Here is a 16245-nt window from a genome sequence, read left to right as displayed (position 1 = left end):
CTGAGACTGAGACTAAAAACTGTTGGCGAAGAAGTTGAGCAAGAAAATCAAGACTACAATAAACCTGACCAGTCTGGAACAAAGCCTAAAAGAAGAAGTGCTCGAATAAAAAGACTAAACAACAAGTATCAGAGTCCTGAATGGACTTATCTGGTGTTGGAAGACTTTGAAAACCTTGAGATAAGTGACGAAAGTGATGAAGAATTGATTGCTGACCAGACTGACGAAGAAGTGAAACCAACCTGAAAGTTGCCCTGCGTAAGCAACCTGTGCAAAGTTACAAAGAGGGGTTGGAGCTTCTTTTGAGCCAAAATGTCTGATTCCAATGTGAATGGAAGATCGAGGCAAAATTGTTGCACAACATGCTGCAAAGTATGTTTGTGTAGCATAGCATTTGTACTGATATTATGGATAGGACTAACAATAACTATTCCTTACATGATGAGTAAAGATACTAATTTGTATCCTACTAAACCAGTGACAGAGGACACAGAAGAGCTACAAACAGAAGATGCACCACAAAGAGTAGATACACTAGAGAAAGCAGTTAGCCTCAAACAAACTAGAATGGACTTAGATACACCAGATGAGGAAGGGCTACATTATCATAGAATCAAGAACAAAACTCATTTAAATGTATTTGCAAACCTTTTAGTACATTACGTAGAAGCAATGGAAATAGAAGACTGTTACATCTGTATGAAGCTACCTACTTCAGTAGCTGAGGGTGTGACCTACCATCACTTGCCACTAACATATGGAATTTCCTGTAGTATTTTAGCCAGTTTATTCTATAGAAGAGGACCTTTACAGTATTATTACTCTAACTTAGATGTGATATTTTCTGAACTTCTTGTGCGAAGAAATCTGAATCCTGTACATACTACTAGAGATGTAGCAAAATACATGGGTGAATATTTTCTAACTATAGGTAAAATAAGTATACATGACGCACACAGAAATAGCTTGACCTGTACATTACACGAACAAGAAAAATGTTTCTAAATATGGTAGAGAAAAGGAGAGAGAGTTTCCAAAAGAAAGCAAAGGACAAAAATCAGAAAATTCCCAAGTGGGCTGAAAATATAGAGAGCACCTCAAATGGTGGAGCTAATGCTGCATTGTTGCTGGATTTCGAAAAGAAAGGGAAACTTTGTCTTCACAGAGAAAAGACTGGTTATTATAATAACATATTCATTGGTTCCAGTGAATGCGAACACAATTACAAGGTAATTGGAGGTTGGGGTTTCAAAGATGGGTCAGAGCCTGTGTTTCCTGGAATTTATTATATATGTGGGAACGAGGCTTACTTCAAATTGCCCGACCATTGGTATGGAAGTTGTTATTTTGGTATTATCTTCCCAAAGATATACCACATGGGGAAAATCACCGGAAGCACTGAAAACACTAATGAATTAATACATAGCAAAAGAGAAAGTGTAGGAGAAATAATAGGTAATATATTTAGTGCAATGATACCTACAGGAGGAGTGGCTCTGAATACACACAGGATTTGCAAATTGTCTACAGTAGTAAGTAGATCGGTTATCAACTGACACTGCTGGAGGCTTCCTAATGGTTAATACCGAAATGGTTGCGATCAGATCTATGGTTTTACAAAATCGACTTGCTCTTGACACTTTATTGGAAAAGGGGGCGGAGTCTGTAGAATGTTGAAAGCACAACATTGTTGCACCTATATTCCAGATAAAAGTGTTGGAATTAAGAAATACGTGAGAAACATTACTAATTTTGAAAAAGAGCTCAAACCACTGGACGTTGATCGTGCCTGGAAGAGACTTACTGATGGTCTCCCCTCTGTAGGTAATTGGTTTTCTAATCTAGGTAGAAGTCTTGTGAGTAAAATACTGATGCCAATAGCGGGAATAGGATTATTTGTGCTCATCATAATAATTTGCTGTAAATGTCGAAAACACAAACAGAAGTATGTTGTGAATAAGAGTGGAATGAAATGAAATGTGGAAGAACTCGAACTAGAAGATTGAATAATAAAATGTATAAAAAGATGAAAAATTCTCATCCTAATAAAGATGCAGAGAAAAGGCTGAATAGAAAATTTGAAGAGATTGAAATGGGTAAAATGTGAAAAGTTGGCATCTGGTTCCATTAATAGTGATGATAGTAAATATCATCAAAGAGGGGATTGATGGAGAAAGGATTCGCACGTTGAGCGACTTGCTTGTATCATGAACCTCAAATAATGGTAATAAACTAAACCAATATGTTCGTGTTACTAATATTGCACATTTTTACACTACACAGGTTTGTCCCAGTGAAGCTTGCCTATGTGTTTACTAAACCTAATACGCTTGCCATTAAAATGGCTGCTGCTACGCGGGAATTTAGACTGCGCATGCGTCAGTCATACCCATGTGACGTGACGTTCTCGCAGTCCTGGTGGGAAAGTGTTTGCTCATGCGCAATACAGCTGACATGGCCGCTTTGCGTTCTCACATGCTCTAAGCTTGCATTGCCGCTTTCGCAAAGCTGTCTGTTCTGCCTAAAACGTAATGCTTGAGTTATTATAAAGTAATGGGAATTATATAGCAACTCATGGTATACAGTGAAATCATTTATTCTATGTATTAAAACTATTCTTTTCCATTTCATGTAACAGTTCGAAAACTTGGCCTGTTCTAACGTGATCTTGCTTGAATCTGAGTCTGCGCGAGATCTGCGAGTCTCCACAGAAATGACCTTTGGACGGAAGCCAGATGGCAACACAAGCCAAGATGAGCCTGGGAGAGAGCCTTCTCACCTAGTCGAAGAAGCCGACAATTGTATAAGAAAATTGTATTCACCATTGTTATGTATAAACATATGTCATGGAAAAGTAAAATTGAAGGGGCGGGTAGAAAATTCAAATAAGGAGCATGAGAAAGTCTAAATTTTAGGTGGTGCGATGACCTAACCTCCTTCCTTGTCCAATAAAAATTTGGGATCCTTACACTTGCAACATTGGGGGGTGGTACACTGACCCGAAAAACAGTATAACTAGCGTAGGTTTAGCTAGAGAAATTGTCTGACTTGTCTGAATAGCTGACCTGTCACTGACCCAACGCACTCTATAGGTGACTGAACTCAGAGAGCTGCGAAGCACTCTGTTGGGAGGTTCGAGAAACCCATTTGGCGTTTATGCAGACTTAGAAGTGCTGGCGAAGCACTTTGCTGGGAGGTTCGAGAACCCAATCGGGGTTATTGGCAGATTCCTTGCAGGGAGGGAGTAGCGCAGGCGTTGCAATTGAAGCTGTGGGTGTTGGTCCTTGAGGGTCCTTTCCCATCTTTTCCAAACTGACCCGTGGCCAGGGTTGGTGCAGGAGTGCAAACATTTTTTTTTTATTGATATTGTATTGTGATGACTGCTTATCTTTTCAGCTAGCTCCTTGATCCATTGTGATCTTAGGTACCTGTGACGAGGATTGGTAAGTCAGGTACATTGGAAATAAATAGAAAGGAACAGGGTTGCTGGTAGTAAAGTGTAGGTTACCCGATTAAATAATTGTGGAAAATAAATTATGGGCCCAAGTGGGCATATTTGGTAATAAAAAAGTCGGGTGACCTGCGCGCTCTATCACTAGTCAACCCAGCATATCTACACCGGGGCAAGCCTCAGAGACAGAAGAGGGACTGCCAGGTCTGCAGACCCCCCTGCTATACATGGCCAAAGTCTGCCTGTACTTTTAGCTGAATAGCCAAAGAGGGTGGGGTTCTGGGACTGGCCACAGGGCCTGGACAGTTTCCGAACCCTGATGCCCGAATATGCAATATAAACTTGTGAGACCATCCGTCTCACCCTCACAGCAGACAATAAAAGGCTGTGCCTTGTGATTGTTAAATGCAAACGAAGGATGGGTTGGAGGGACCTGGCCAGAGGCAACACATTTTGCATCACTTTTCGCTGCACAGAGTCAAATGCCATTCAATGACGTTGGTGCTCAGTCCTGGCCTGCGAGGCCCTGCTCTCTACACCTACTTCATGCAGTCGAAGTTGGCTTAGGTTTGAGAACAGCTTCTGCATAACTATCCCTGTTGTAATCAAGATACAAGGCCTACCATAAAAAACCTAATATGCAGTGAGGATTTGAATCACATCTCTACAAGGCATGTCATGTAATGATTAATTTGTCTACAACTGTTTTCTAAATTGATTTCAGGTATTCCCCATTAGATATAGCCAAAATGTGTCCACTCCACAACAATGGTCAGGCTTCAACTTAGGTTGAATTTGATTAAAAAGCTACATGAACTCATTAACAAAAAGCAAATATTTATGGTAAGGTTTGCTGAAAACTCAATAAGGTATCTCTGAAATTCAATAAAAAAGCCACAGTTAAAATGCAGTTGTGCACTGTTTTTGACATCACATATTACATCACTCATGACGTGTTAAATTGTATCATTGGTGACAACGCTGATGACATCTCAAATTGCTAATACTTAATACGTTGGGTTACCAGCAGGTCATCTTTATTCATTGATCTGTGCATCTGACATTACATAGTGTTTCCTCCCACCACAGCATAAGACAAGGTTCATGGGTCAACCCACTAAGGCCATTTGTTCCTTTCTCTTTGAGAGTTAGCATTCTGCCCAACAACCCAGTTGTACAACAGAGAGAACGTAGTACCTTTCAGGCCTAAGATCCTGTAGTCTTCTTTGCATTCATTTTGTTTACTTAATTTTGGGTTTGACTTCATGCTGCCCAAAAACACCTACTCGGCCCTTGTTGGTGCATGCACTACGTCATGTCCCACACACACACGTCTTAAGCTGCTTTGTTTAGAAGTCGACTTGTAACCTATTTCAAAATGTCCGCCCTTGTATGCATGCAAATGCACAAATGGGTTGTTATCTTGGAATGGATTTTCAACCCATTCTAAAAGGGCTGCCTTAAGAGCGGGCATGTATGTACATGTGCCCACATGAGCGGATATTTTTTAAATGTTTTTCAAAACTTAATTACAAAACCACTGAAAGACATAGGCCAATGTGAGTGCATACATGCACGGGAGGTCATTTTGAATGTTTTTGCAGAATTTTATTTACCAAAAATTTCAAAGGACACCTATGCATCCACACGTGTGCATACATGGTCAGCCATTTATTTTGACTGTTTTTGTAATAAAACCTTGTAAAGACATCAAAAATAGGCACAGTCAAGCATCAAGCAGCCAACAACACACCAACAGGCTGTGATTGAAAAGAAACATTAAGCCATTATTCTTAATTTTTGAGAGATAATAAAATGCGTTGTCTTGTACAGCAAATTAATTTGATATTTGCCACGAGAGAAACCTTCTGTGAGAGGGGAGAGTCTACAAAGACATCCAATGACATTGTCAGAGTAAGACATTGAACTGTTCTTTCATTGTTAAATCATGTAGGTAAATTCAAATGAGAACAGACTGTACACAAATATTTTTGTCTTCGATGGATTTAGTAGCAGAGAGAATGAAAGCATCCCATTCTCTGAGCACTGGAGCAGTGAGACACCACACATGGTAAAGGGAGGCAAGTGGATCTCGAGAGGTCACTCTGAATAATCTGTGATCTACCGGAGCTACCAGTCACAACATTGAAGATGCTTCTTCAAATGGAAATTCCCATGCACTTTGGGCAACTTGCAAATGGATGCCCCATTGTGTACAATGTACAATAGCTGTAGAGAGTGTCCTTTTACTGACTATAAATCAGTAGGCAGGCACCTCATCGCCTTCATCGCACGCAAATGGCATCATTCGCTATCATGATTGCGGTTGTCTGTATATCAAAATGTAGTTGAACATCTGGATTCAACTACATTTTGGTGCTAGTATCCTTTCCTAAACGTGTTGCTTGACATTGGGTCTGATCTCTTGTGCCTGACCTGCAGTATCTGTGGTATGTTTTTTATTAGGTTGGAGATCTTACTCAATGAGGAGGTGGAAGGCCTTAGGGAAGACTGATTCTTGTAGCAACCCAAAAAGGGCATCCTATTAAAAAACATGACTTATTCTTCGGGCATGTGTTGAGTTGCTTTATAGTAGTTTGAGCCTAGATGATGAAATATATAATTCAACATGTGGAACCATAATAATGGACTGTTTTTCAGAATATGCTTTCTGGCTTGTGGCTTGATGCATCCAATGGAAATCCGCCTTCCTTAAAGTCAAGTTGAATGATCCAAAGAACTGTGTACAAAGTTATGATAAATAATTAGAAACGCTTTTCTGGTTGAGGTGGAAAGGCTGCCTGTACAGGGTACTGTGGGTAGGGTAAGGCCAAGTCTGGTTGCGGCGCATAGGCAGGTGGTGGTTCGTGATATGGCACAAGCCCCTCCGTTGATCCTGGATAGGGCTGATTGGGCACAGGTGGTCCTGGGTAAAGTTGGATCACTCCTGGTTGAACTGGGTATTGCTGGACGGCTCCTGGTTGGACTGTGTATGGATTTGCCATGAACTGTGTAGTTTGGCCAGGGACTGGCTCTGGCAGTGCGAGTGTTGCTGGAATTTCCTTCTTAAAAACATAATAGCCAATTATTCCTGTAGGCAGACACAAGAATTGAGTTAGAAAAAAAAACTGAGAAAGAGACAAACACCCAAAGGTAAAAGAAAAAGAAAAGTATAGCAAAGAAAACAAGACTGGTAACATCATTACATCTTTACAGCCCCCAAAAGCCACTTTTAAAACCATTTAATGTATGCTTATGAACAGGTAAATAGGAATAAATAAGTGTTGCACAATAATACAAAGAATGCATTAACAGTGGATGTTCACAGTAAAGGTTTGTGATATTGTGGACATGCTAAACAAAGGAAGGGGGTACATTGCATGCAATGTCTAGTATGCAAACTAGACTATCCCTCAAGCTCAGAATCAGCCATCCATGAGTAATTCCAAGAAACAAAACCATACTTCTGGCTAGTAGCTTGGGAGTAGTGATGTTAACTTGTTTGTGATCAACAAATGGCGCCCAACCAAATTAAATTTTACTTGCCAATTTAGAATGGAGATTCGAATAAAGTTATTTGTTTGCATTACACACATTCTAGATCTAGTATATTTGTACCCGGTAATACCTACCAATTACAGCATAGAAGGCACACACAAGGGATTAAAAAGATATGTACAATTTGTAATCCCAAAGAATTTAGCTGACGGAGCTAATTTGTAACTCTTCAGTCTTACACTCCTCAGTGATATTAGCACACTTATGAAGAGCTCAAGCTTGCAGTCAAAAGACAGAAACACACCTCACACCCCCAAATACAATACCCAAAGCATCTTACATACAGCACTCAGCAAACATACACCCTTCAAGCAAGGTACATTAGTCTCTATGATACATGCAATATCAAACCAATCATTGTAGTTGAATCTGTCCTATTTGTTCATTGCTTGCCGATGAAGGTACCCATAAAATGTACCCCAAGGTAAGGTGGTAATGAGAAATACAAATTGAGTGAGATTGGAATGGTCCTGTGGTAGCCAATCACAATGTGCATTAAAATGCAATATAGAAAGATTCTATGGAGACAGTAAATGCAAAAAACAGAAAGTAGTATGCAGTCAAATAATACCCAGGCGTACCGATAGAGGATTGGAAACATTCCGCATGACTATTTGCATATTAAAGACACCGGAGCAAATAAAACAGTTCTTTCAACCATGTTTAACTTTTAGTGAGTTAGCCCTGAAGAAGTCACTTAAATAAGGGAATGTAACGCATTGGCTGATGGTTTTCATGGGGAAAAAGAAAAATACAATTAGAAATTTTAAAACCAAGCAACATTCATTGTTCATTCTGCTTTTGGGTGCATGTATGCTAGCTAGAGTGCAAACCAAGCAAATTTTACAGAGAATGTAAAATATTCAGAAACAGCACTAGTCCTGGACATGAATGCAGTAAAACATTTTAGCAACTAAAACACTGTGAAACCAAGCTTTACTTGTCCATTTCTTGTGTTCTGAGAATGTCATCCTTCCATGTACGCTGCTGAATCCTCTTACGGTGATGTATTTTTGTCTTTCCTTTTTCGAGGGAACCCATTGTGCCACTGGAAGAATGTTTATGCTATTACTATAGTACAAACAAAGCCAACAGGCAGTGGAGCGCTGTTCATGGTTAAAGATAAGCATAAAGTAAATGAGTATTAGGAGAGGAATCTCGGGTGCAGATGGTTAATGCATTGTGATGTAGTGTTCTTTAAAGAAGTGAGTCTTCAACTCTTTCCCAAATTGTTCCAGATCCTTGCCAGTAATTGGAAGGTCATCAGGGTGTAGGGTAGATTTCCTTGGACGTGGAAGGATCTAGCCTATTGTTAGAGCTTCTGGGAAGATGCCTTGAGTGAAGGAGTCATTCACAGAGCTAAGTAGGGGTATGAGGTTGTCCCAAGAAGGGGCATACTTTATCAATAAAGTCCTGGGGGCATATTACCAATCAATAGCGATAATTATCGCTATTGCTTGGTTAGAGACAACAATTTACCGCTGAGCTGCGGCGATTTTTACCGCAAATAAACCTTGGTATTACCAAGTTTTATCGCAAATGCGATAAAAATCGCCGCAATGCATGAATATCGCTGAAAAGTCAGCGATATTCATGCATTACAGAGCTAATGCTCTTAGCCATGTTATCCACCTCCCATTGGATAACATGGCTAAGAACTGCTCAGAGCAGGTGTTAGCTTTTGGAGATATTTGCGCTTAGAGCGAATATCTCCAAAAGTTGGTAATAGGAGATAGCGATGTTAGCGACTGTTTTCAGACGCTAACATCTTGGCACGCCCACTTTGCATGTCATTAGTGATAAATATCACTGACATGCAAAGTGGGGCCCAAGATGGTCGCTATCTCCTGCTAGCTGTCGCTAACTGGTGTTAGCGATAGCTAGGTAATAGGGAGATAATTTTATCTCCGCTTTCTTGGCTTTTAAAGCCAAAAAAGCGGAGATAAACCCCCTTGATAATATGCCCCCTTGTTCTTTCAGGGAGGCCTGTAGCTGAGATCAGAGGTGGCAGTCTGAGTTGTAGAAAGTGGGAAAAGTCATATCAGTAGCTCCACGGAGTTGAGTGTTCCTGGCCTGCCTAGAGTGCAGCAGGACTTATGGGTGACAGATGAGGCCTCTTCCCTGATTGTGCAGTCTACACAATGGATATTGCAGCCTGTGGGAAGAAGAACGTCTATGAAGTGCGAAGATGTGGGTGCGAACCTTTTTATGTAATAAAGAGAGTGTCAAGCTTGTGATTGGTATTGTGATCTCCAATGTAAGATGTGTGGAGTACTGCAGAGCAAGACTTAATGAGCATTAGCTGCAATGGGTCTTCTGTAGTTTGATGGTGTGTGGTAGCTAGTGGAATGCGTATGAGATTGAGTCTACATGTTAGTCTTATGCTATGTGCGACTCTGGGTCATCTACATTTAGATGTGATGTGAGGATTGAGGCACATGATTTGATATTGCCTTGTAAGTTTCACTAGAGCAAGGATTCTGACCCAAGGCCCTTCCAGGTTTTAATGGACCCAAGCAGGCAAAGTCCATATTTGTGTCCACCATTGCTGCAGAAGTCAGGGCAATGGGGTTCCCTGAGGATTTGGATGAATTACTGAGAAGGCAGGAAGTGATGCCACTTCCTGTACAGGTTGATGATGGGAAATACAATCCTCTTTCTTGGCTTCTTCCTTTAAAGCTGGTTTTAGTGGGAAAACAGGTTGTCATTTCATGTGCAGATGGATGGTGGGAAATCCACTGATGTCACTCCCTTTATAGATGGATGATGGCTATTGTATAGGTGTCACTTCCTGTGCAGATGGATGTTGAATGAAGTTCTCTTGCTTGGCTTCTGTCACAATTCCCTCTTGTTCCCTTTCTGTCATAACCCCTACCTGTGCCCCTACGTTTTGGTCTAGTGTACAAGGTTCGTGTTGCTTTATACCTATGGCGCTTTATGGCACTTATGACTGATGTTTCCCCAGCACCCTCATGACTGATATTTTACCAGCACCCTCATGACCGATGTTCCCCCAGCACCCTCATAACTGATGTTACCCCATCACCTTCATAACTGATGTTCCCCCAACACCTTCATGACTGATGTTTCCCCAGCATCCTCATAACGGATGCTCCTCCAGTACGTTCATGATCGATTTATCCCCAGCACATGTAATCCCATTGCCCTTGAATTCCTGCAAGCTTTCCCAACATCCTGTGAGCCAATTGCAAGCCTTCCTCCCTCTGTTTTTCATGATGTACATTCCAGCGAAAATGATACATTTGTTTCTTGTGATTTGGTTCCGATCACCCAGTTTGCATCTGGTCTTTCTGTAAGCGCAAATAGTGTACTAAAACGTGTTTTCTCCAATGTTCGAGAACCTTCCAGATAACCAGGTGCCCGCGTTCCATACGCATTGTTAAAACATGGTCCTGGTAATGACCGCGTTGTAAAGGCAAGCATTGTAAACACATGCGTTGCACCGTTACATATTTATGTCAAGCTGATGATGAAACCTGTAAGTTTATGTCACTGAAATGAATGCATGTAAATTGTATGAAGAGACCGGTTAGTGTACTGATGGTAACTGCCTCCTCTTGTTATTTCCAGGAAAACCAGTTGCTTAAGGACGAACTGGTCAGGTGTCACCCTCACCATGGGCATTTGATTTGGGGTGGGGACTTTGGCAGTCCCCAAGAGCACACGTTCTGCTCCATAACCTCCACACTTTAGCGCTTTGGGAAATCTAACAAGCACCTCCATCTCCGTGCTGTGGTTTCTTCGGAATCCAGATTGGGACGGGGCGAAGATGAAGTTGTGTTCAATGAACCGTGTTAGTTCTCTGTTGACCAGTTTGTCTGCAACTTTGGCTGCGAAGGGGAGGAGCGAGATGGACCTGTTTTGTTTTTTGAGGTCGGTGGGGTCTGCTGTTGGCTTCTTGAGTAGGGGCCTGATTTCTGCACGTTTCTAGACGGGAAGGTGCCTGTTTCAAAGGTGTATTGATGGTGCATTTCAGTTTAGTGCGATGGCGGCCGCAGATCTGTGGTAGATGTAAGGAAGGCAGGGGTTGGTGGGAGCCCCCAAGTGGATGACTTTTATGGCTCAGGCGGTGTCTTCCTTCATGAGGGGTGTCCAGTTGGAGATGATTGGTTGTTTGTTGTCCGAGGGGGGCGCAGGGAGGCTGCGGTGTCTGGAAGATGGTCCGTGAAGATGTCGTAGAGGGATTTGATCTTGTGGTGGAAGTAAGTTCACAGCTTGTTGCAGAGGTCTTTTGGAGGGGGTGATGTCTGGCTCTGCTGCGTGGGTTGGTAAATTCCTGGATGACGCTGAACAGTTCCTTAGAATTGGCGGAGTTGGCAAGGATTTTTTGGGGATGAAGTTCCTTTTGGTGGCTCTGATTTGATTGTGGGTTGTGGATGGAGTTCCTTTTGGTGGCTCTGGTGGTGCTCACTGTATGTGGACACCTGTTAGTGTACTGATGGTAACTGTCTCATTGTGTTATTTCCAGTGCATTGTATCATCACAAAGCCAGAGGTTCTGATCCGGTGCACGTCTACCTCACAAATGAAGAAGGTCTCAGAAGAGACAAATCCTGTTATGCTGTGTCCCACAGCTACTGAGCAGATCCAGTACTGCAAGTCTCTCTTTTCCTTTTTTATCATAACTCCCTTCCCCCACACAGAACAGTGTGGGATCTAAGGTTTCGGTTCCTGACCTGCATCATCCTCGGGATGGAAAGGAGGTCCAGCATTGGCTCCAGTGTTATCTCCACGGTTGGGATCAGGTGAGTGCATGACAGCTTTTTCTTTTAAAGACGGTCTTGGTGAGAAACCAATGATGTCACTTCCTGTGCAGATGGGTGAGGGGCAATCCAGTGATGCAACTTCCTGTGTAATTAAGTCCTCTTTCTTGGCTTCTTCTTTTAAATTTGGTTTTAGTGGTTGAACAGTAATGACACTTCCTGTGCAAATGGATAATGGGAAGTCCAGTGATGTCACATTTTGGCGGAACACCACTGATGTCACTTCTTGTGCAGATGGATGATGAAGAATCTAGTTATGTAATTTCCTGTGGAATGGATGAGGAGAAATTAAGTCCTCTCCTTTAGCATCTTCTTTTAACAACTTTTTTGGGTGAGAACCCAGAGATGTTACTTCCTGTGTAGATGGATGAAGGGTAATCCAGTGATCTCCCTTCCTGTGCAGACAGATAATGAGGAACAAAGTCCTTTTTATTGGCTTTTTAAAGAATGTTTTGTTGAGAATCCAGGGATGCTATCTCCTGTGCAAATGGATGATGGGTAATATAGTGGTGTCACTTCCTGAGTAGATGAATGATGCTTAACCTGACTCCTCCTCTCCATCATGCCCTCATCGGTCAGTGTCTCAGGTTATGAAGCTTGGGTTACTCGTTCCCATTTATGCATGCACATTATTTTCTCTTTCTTTTAGCACACAAGTTGTTATATAAAGTGTCACATGAGGACTTATTTGACCAGTTTTTTTTTCATATTTACATGCACCCATTGGGATAAGTCCTAGAGCAACATAATGTGGATATTAAAGTATGCTCTCTAATCAAATCCACTTCCAATTTAAATCTAAGTCAATACCACCACATCCTGGAATACATATTGGATCAAAGACAACTCTGTTTGAATGGAGCAGCAAGGCTGATATCCTTGTTCCTGTTTCTGGAAGGCATACATTTCAATTTGCTACACTTCAATTGCCATCACACCCTGAAAGACACCCATCCAGTGTGCTGAATGTAAGGATGTGTGTCGCTATATTCTACTCTAAGCTCCCCTTAACTCCCCAAACAACATTGCGGTCCTGGGAATCTTGTAACAGCCTTTCTCCAGTGAACCCTCACCCACTGAAATTGCCCATAAGTAGAGCAGACAAGAGCTGAATTGATATCTCATGTAGTCTACTGCATCATATTTCACACTGAGCTCTTAACAAAACTCCTCAACCATCTGCCCAAAACAAATCTGTGCTCATCAATGCCACAACTTGAGTCTAAAACAAAAGGAATAACAGCATCTTGCGGTATGCGGGAAAGAGTAGATAGGACCCTCGCGCTCAGGACCCTCGAAGGAGAACGTAATACCCTTGAGGAATCACAAAACAGTTTTTGACCAGTAAAAGAAACACAAAAAAGCGGAACTGAGACTAAGACCAGTGTGAACCCAATCAGAACAGGCTGTAACACACTGCCACCAAACATTTCCAGCACCCAAAAGAATAAGGAACTGGCATAATATCCTACGTGAAAATCTCACCGCCCTGATGAAGCCCTTCACATAAGAAATCTGTTGTGGTCTCCCCCAACGAAGGTCGAAATGCGGTGGCATTCTATAATTGAGAGAATCAGAGTAAATATGGACCTAAAACATACTCCATAGAGAACTTTTTTGAGAACTCAATCTTTATTCTTTGAGTCTTTCAAACTGAGTATAACATTGTCTTAGTTGAGGACCCAATAAGGAAAGGTTCCAACAGTGATAAAGAATGTGTAGGACAAAAATGGTTCCTGAAAAAGAGAATATGTAAATACGTGTATATGTTTCAGATGCTAACAAAATTGTATGTTGTTGTTTTATTGCACTATTTGTACTGTATGTATGTAAGTATTGTAATGATCGCTACATTTGCAACACAATTCTAAGGGTATGTTCAAAAATATTTGGTTTAACCGCATCGCTGCGGCGGTTATTTTCGCGCTACGCAGCTTTTTTCTAAAAGCCGCGTTAGATGACGAACTCAGCTCGTCATCCGCTCACGCCCCCCGTGGCTGATGACGAGCTGAGCTCGTCATCAGAATCGAAGGGGTTAAGGAGCCCCAAAACAGATATAAAAAATACATGAGAAATTGTTTAAAGCCCTTAGTTAATAAAAAGGACTCATGACGCTAAGGTAATAGTCTGATTTATGGTTTCAGGGGTATTTTGTTTTATATTCATAACTTGTCACCAGACATAATATTAAACAATGCAAACACAAGGGCCACAGGTGGTGGAATACAAGACCAACTTGGTGGTTATAAGAAAAGAGAGACAAAATGTCATGAATGGGACCCTGCATGTAATTAGGATGTTACTATGTTATCATCGACACATCAACATTTTGTCATGCAAATAGTGTGCACAGATTAAAAAAAAAAATAGTAGTGGTACCAGGGAACTGGATTCCCTAGGTCCTGAAGAAAAGCCTAATTAGGGGTACGGCTTGAAACATGTTGACCTTTAGGAAATTAGTATCATAACCTACTTTTTTTCTAAATCTCACCCTATCCTTTTAACAATACCGACTAGAGGTAGGAATAAAATGTGGTATTTTTAAACTATAACACCACCCCCACTTCCCTCTCATTAAACACCATCCTTTATCATTGATAAAGGAAATAGTGATCCCACGCAACTCGTAGGTCGCAGCACGCCCCTATCCGTAGCGGATCACGATGGACCCTATGATGACGCATGCCACCAAAGGGTAACCATGGTGGGTGAGGGTTTACAAGAAAAACTCTGGGGCATATTAGCAATGGCGTTATCACTGCTTTAGCCGCACTTTTTGCAGCTTAAGCCGCAATTTTTTTCTCGCCCAATTACCAAGCTGTCGCTAACAGCAGTTTGCGACAGCTTCCAGACGATAGCGACCGGTTTGGGGCCTGCTTTGCATGTCAGCGATATATATCGCTAATGACATGCAAAGTGGGCGTACCCAAACTGGTAGCGACTGAATGCAGTGGCTAACACAGCTATCGCCTATTAGCAATACCAGCGACGGGATAAAACATTGCGCGCTAACCGCTATTTTTTACACCTGGTAAAAACCTCACTTAGCAAGATTTTCCTTAGCAATAGGATTTTTATCGCTGGAAATCTCACGTTATAGATGGGATTCGCCGCCATCGCCCGATTTTTTTATCGCCGAAGGCACTTATTCATCAATGAGTAAGTGCCTTCTGTGAATACCAAAATGAGTAAGTGGTAGTAAGTTTAGGATTTTGTCTTAGGTTAGTTCTGTGAATCGGGTCCAGCGTGTGCAACGCTTTTTTCACAATTATAAGTGACTTCCCAAATTGACAGGGATGCAAACTGTAGTCTCTACAGGGCATATCATCAAGAGGGGAGCGAAAAATATCGCTAAGCTCACTTAGCGCTAGGATAATTATCGCCGCCCAACTCTGAATTTCATCACGGAGATAGCGTGCTATCAGCAACGCTTATCTCCACAGCGATAAAATTCAGAGCGTAAGCTGCCTAACTGTGTGATTATCGCTAGAAATCCAGTGATAATCGCACAACTTTAGGCGATAGCTGGCTGATAGGGCTACTTATACTTAGCCATGATATCCACCTTCCATAGGATATCATGGCTAAGTTAGTTTCAAAACAGGCATAAGGAAAGTAGCTATAACAGAGTTTATCGCTACTTTTCCTGTCGCTATGCAGCTTTGAATGATGCTTGATAATAGGAGAAATGTCGCCTAGCGACATTTCTCCCATTATTCTGGGGAGGAACGCCCACTTTGCATCTCATTAGAGATGCAAAGCTGGGCTTTAAGGGAAAGTGCGAAGAAGCATGGATTCACTCGATAGCTTGTCCTTGCTAAAAGAGCGTTAAAATTATCGCCAATTTTTGTCCGAAACCAGACGCTAAAGCGGCGATAACTTTAACTTCGGCCCTTGCTGATATGCCCCTAACTGTTTTCTTTCAAATGAATAAGACCTATAACTGATGCCATGCCACCAGACTTAAGTTTCTCCAGAGATCAAAACAACAGTTATTCAAATGACAAAAATGTATGGAACATGGCAGAAAAAGCAATATTTTTCGATTACCAGTCTGAAATAATTACATCATCCTCTATTTATTTCGTGTTGTAGAGACAAGATCTAATATTGTTTATAACGGGGGTATTTCATTTTTTTTAAAACTGAACATGTATCCAAGCACCTATCCATTGTATTTAGTTACACTTTATACGCAACATAGGCATGAAGCTGACCTCGTCAGAGCCGGTAGCTCCACCCGCCGCCGCGTGGCTCCTCCAGAGTGCGCCGGTGTCCCCACTGCTGTCTCCTGTCCGCCGCTGTCCCCTGGGCTCAGGCGTCCCTGGCTGTGCTTTTTGCGATTCTTCCCGGTTTTTGTGCCTCGCTGCTGACTGTTGTGCTGTGTTCTCTCTCACTGCCGTGTTTTTCTCCTTAATACTATTGTGCCCACTGTGTGATCGTCGTGCCCTGT

General features: G+C 41.8%; 1 protein-coding gene across 3 annotated transcripts in view; it reads right to left on the bottom strand.

Annotated features, from left to right (window-relative positions):
- Nucleotides 1-4466: 4466 nt before the first annotated feature.
- Nucleotides 4467-16245, bottom strand: part of LOC147701168 (peripheral myelin protein 22-like) — a 154556-nt gene continuing 142777 nt past the window's right edge. For all 3 annotated transcript variants that reach the window (XM_086929927.1, XM_086929928.1, XM_086929929.1), the window contains one exon: nt 4467-6542. In XM_086929927.1, coding sequence (XP_086786053.1) covers nt 6217-6542 — 326 coding nt within the window. In that variant the 3' untranslated portion in view covers nt 4467-6216. The remainder of the gene's footprint in view (nt 6543-16245) is intronic.

The sequence above is a fragment of the Lissotriton vulgaris genome, chromosome 7, assembly GCF_964263255.1.
Source record: "Lissotriton vulgaris chromosome 7, aLisVul1.2, whole genome shotgun sequence".
In the NCBI taxonomy this organism is placed as follows: Eukaryota; Metazoa; Chordata; class Amphibia; order Caudata; family Salamandridae; genus Lissotriton; species Lissotriton vulgaris.
The sequence above is the reverse complement of the archived record's forward strand: the minus strand, read 5'-3'. Positions and strand labels throughout refer to the sequence as shown.